General features: G+C 33.7%; 1 protein-coding gene and 1 long non-coding RNA gene across 2 annotated transcripts in view; one reads left to right on the top strand and one right to left on the bottom strand.

Moving 5' to 3' along the window:
• Nucleotides 1-7: 7 nt before the first annotated feature.
• On the bottom strand, nucleotides 8-2,567 carry LOC140920115 (uncharacterized). The gene is made up of 2 exons (XM_073367438.1): nucleotides 1,293-2,567; nucleotides 8-1,199 (listed from the first exon to the last, which is right to left on the bottom strand). Exons 1-2 carry the CDS (start codon nucleotides 2,528-2,530, stop codon nucleotides 8-10), a joined length of 2,430 nt encoding a protein of 809 aa, XP_073223539.1. The 5' UTR covers nucleotides 2,531-2,567.
• An 825-nt stretch (nucleotides 2,568-3,392) lies between these two features.
• LOC113786100 (uncharacterized) overlaps nucleotides 3,393-4,053 on the top strand; it is a 1,674-nt gene continuing 1,013 nt past the window's right edge. Inside the window, exon 1 of the long non-coding RNA XR_003472185.2 lies at nucleotides 3,393-3,928. This is a non-coding gene — a long non-coding RNA (uncharacterized lncRNA). The remainder of the gene's footprint in view (nucleotides 3,929-4,053) is intronic.

Below are 4,053 nucleotides of genomic sequence, written 5' to 3'. Positions count from 1 at the left end.
CATTAATTTAATAAACAACATTAAGCATTAATTTTACCTGTACCCAATGATTCTCGTTAACAAATCCAATTGCTAGTAAAGACTGCCCAAAGGTCTCTTTCGATGGTGATTTGTTTAGCGGGAAAAATGTCATATTCAGATTACGAGACAACGACACCAATATGACATTATATAGTGTTGCTATCACGTAACCCAAGTCTGGTAAAGACATCCACTTATCTTTTCCTTGAGCACCCAATTTTGATATTTTCAATGAGTTCCGCACTGATTCAACATTGTCATCAAAAACATTAGAATAAACATCTTTATGTAGACCAATCTCTTTATCCAATTGTGATCGAACTAAAGCCCAAGATTCTTCGGTCCAACCTAGCAATGCTGCAATTGCACGAAACCCACAATTTCCATCAGCCACAACATCTACTATGTCCTCAATATACGGACGTATATAAGTAGGAAATTGTGTCTTAAAAGAATGTTGAGATGATTGAGATTGTTGCCTTGCAGAACGTTGAGATGATTGAGATGGTTGCCTTGCCTTTGCAGATTCTTGAGAGGCATCAACATACTCCCAATATGAAGGATCACGAGGAGTATCAAATTCTTTTTTCTTTTTACCAGCTCCTTTGGTTCTCACTTTCTCTGGTGGTGCAAGTATTGATGTGGTATGTGGAAATACAACTTCACGCACCTTTGCCTTGAATATCCTTTGACTTATAATATCGTGTGTCTTCATGTACGCTTTCATTGCTTCCAACTCTTCAGAAAAGTCATAATCTGATAAAGATTCTTCATCCTCTAATTCATGTGCAATGCTTAACTGTTTCCAAAAATCATGAATGCTATCTAAAGGGATAGCATTACCATTTATCTGCAACTTAGCCAACTCACAAGCACATGGTAATCCATGAGTTGTTCTAATTGAACAACCACATTCTGTTTTGTTAGTGCCTACAATCTTCACCCTTTCCAACTGGTTATCAATTAATTTCATACACTTTCTTGATACACAGTGATGTAGATTTTGAAAAAATTGTGAATTATACCCGTGCTCAACATCCTTGATGGTTTTCTGAAAAGAAGACTGAATGATACATATTTGGTTCTTCAACATCATATTCACTGCATCCCAGCTTTTACACAAATCACCAAAACTAGTTTGAAGCATGTTTTTCAATCTCCAATGAGCAGACTCAACTCTACAAATAAATTAAATAACACAAATTAAAACAAATCACATAAACTAGTAAATCATGTTTGCTAAAACAACACAATTCATATTTTAAAAATACCTGTTAGATGTTGTGTTCCCCAAATGCATCACTCTATTGGTCCAAACGTTGACAAACCTTTCTTTGTAAGGTGTTAACCATGAATCTTTCACATAATCAACAAAAAGAATAATATCGGCACACAATATCTCAAATTGTTGCAAATGATGATCATACTCTTCCACACTAGTCGAATAGACAATCTTTTTCCATAAATCCATTACTTCTTCTTGTCTATCCTTTTTGACATATTGTTTGCATCTTGCCCCAACATTTTTTTCAATATGAAAACGACATAGCAAATGTATTGAAGTAGGAAACACAACACTAATCGCATTCATCATGGCAAGATCTCTATCAGTCACAATAACTTTAGAAATCAAAGACTCAGATTTGAACAACATTCGTACCTTCTCAAATGCCCAGATGAAGTTATCTTGTCGCTCTTTTTCCAAATAAGCAAACCCAACTGAAAATGTCAAACTAGTAGAAGTGACACCGACTATTTCAAGTAATGGCAACCGATATCTGTTTGTTTTGTATGTGCTATCACATATCAAAACAAAATGAAATGTGTTTAACAACTTTATACAGTCAGGATGCGTCCAAAAAATATCTCTCAAAATATCAGAATTTTCCCGTCTTCTTGTCCAATGCACATAATTTTCTTGTTGTATTAACTTCAACAGATGCTGCATTTCTGTGTACGGACCTCTCAATGATGATCGATAAGTACTCCTTGCTTTATATATTTGACTGGGAATAGTGACATTGGTTTTATTTCTCACTTTCAAAGCATTTAGAATGAATCTGGGTGCAAGCTTATACTTTGTCATATCATTGACAAATTTCCTCTCTTCTTCGTTTAAACGCCCCAAATAGGAATGACCGGTTACAGTATCAAGTAATTCATGATTGTGTGTCCCACAACGAACACTAATTTTCCATCCTTCACCGACACTTAATGGTACACATCTGAGAGTAAATGGACAGTTTTCCTTATGAGAGCAAGTTACTGATTTTTTTGATTCTGATTTATATCTTCCACCTCTTTCGCATCCCAAAATCAATTTGTCTTTTCTTCCCCTAATTCCGTTTGCTTTATCTGATCGAATGGTAACAATTAAAATTCCATTTTGTCTTCCAATCGCTTTTGCCCATTCAAATACAGCTTCTCGAGAAGAAAATACCTGCAAAATATGTTTCAAATAAAAATTAACCATATAACTATAAGAAATATTTAATCGGTGATGATTCATCAGTAGTTATAATAATACCTGATCAGTGGTGAATTTTTCTGTAGTATCTATAACATTTTTTGAAGCAGATACTTCAACTCTGCTCATACCTAATTTCAAAATTAGTAACAAATTTAATTAAATATAATATTTTAAATATTTAATTTAAAAAACATTTAAAAATAATTTATAACATAAATATTGAATTTAAAAAAATAATAAAACACATTTCGAAACTTTAACTAAATGAAAATTTCGAAACATTCTTACATTTCGAAAGTTTGTGAAAAATGAAACTTTCGAAGAACAAAATGCATTTCGAAACTTTGGTGAAAAGCAAACTTCCGAAGTAGAAAATGCATTTCGAAGAATCCAATGTTTCGAAACTACATTTCGAAGGTTTCATCAAAAACCAAATGTTCGAAGCATAACTCTATTTCGAAACTTTCAAATGCAAGCAAAGTTTCGATACTGTCTATTTCGAAAATTTGGCATTTATCCAAAGTTTCGAAATTTTGTCTTTTTTTAAATAAACTGCATTTCGAAGGTTTTAAAATAGCAAAATTTTCGAGTAACTTACTAAAATTCATTTCGAAAATTTAAAGTTTCGAATCCAACATTTTGTTTTGTAAATTTTCGAAGGTGGTGGGGTGTGAAATCTGAATGATAATTTTTAAAATAATATTATACTGTTTTACAAAAGGGTATTTTAGTCTTTAAAAAATAGTGGGGGGGTGGCAGGTCAAATTGGGGGGGTGCCTGGTACAAAACTCGCGAGTTGTTCATTACACCCTCATTTCAGCTTCAGACTGGACTCCCCTGTGTTGGGCCTTACAGACTATTTTATTCCTGCACCTATACATTTGTCATCTACACCCCTTAAAGCCGTGAGGCCACATATTTATTAAGGGATTTTATTTACTTATTTTTCTTTCACAAAAGCTATAGATCTGACTCTTATACTAGTATATCTAAAAAAAGAAAGCAATCAATGCCTCAAGCATTCTCAGGAATTCGTTGACAAGAAAGGGTAGGCAAAGTAGCAAGGTGATGTCCGTCGAAATTGAGGATGTTCACGATGCTGAGGAGTTGAAAGCTGTTGAAGAGTTTCGTCAAGTGCTTATATCGGACAAACTTCTCCCTGAAAAACATGACGACTATCATATGATGCTTAGGTCACTTTTTCTTATGTGTTTAGTCTATCATATGATTCACAATTTTGCATGCTTGGTTGGTTCTGGAGCTAATTTTCCCAATCTTCGCTACTAAAAAATTCCACATGTTTTCATAAGTGCACTTCAAAACGACACATTATTTGAAAGTGCCTTTGTTTTAGGACAGCATCCCACCCCACTCGACACTCTACACAATTACCACTGCATTGCATTCTCTACAACCACTCAAAGTTCCTGGTTTCAGGTTAGACTTAAAATTGTTTAATATAATTTTAGCATTGGATAAGTTCTTGTTTGTAAGCTTTAAACTATTTGTGTGATTTATAATGGAAATGCTGGTATGACTGGATGTATTAAAATTTCTTTTTG

Source organism: Cicer arietinum, chromosome 4, assembly GCF_000331145.2.
Source record: "Cicer arietinum cultivar CDC Frontier isolate Library 1 chromosome 4, Cicar.CDCFrontier_v2.0, whole genome shotgun sequence".
Taxonomy (NCBI): Eukaryota; Viridiplantae; Streptophyta; class Magnoliopsida; order Fabales; family Fabaceae; genus Cicer; species Cicer arietinum.
This window is presented reverse-complemented; position numbering and strand designations above follow the sequence as displayed.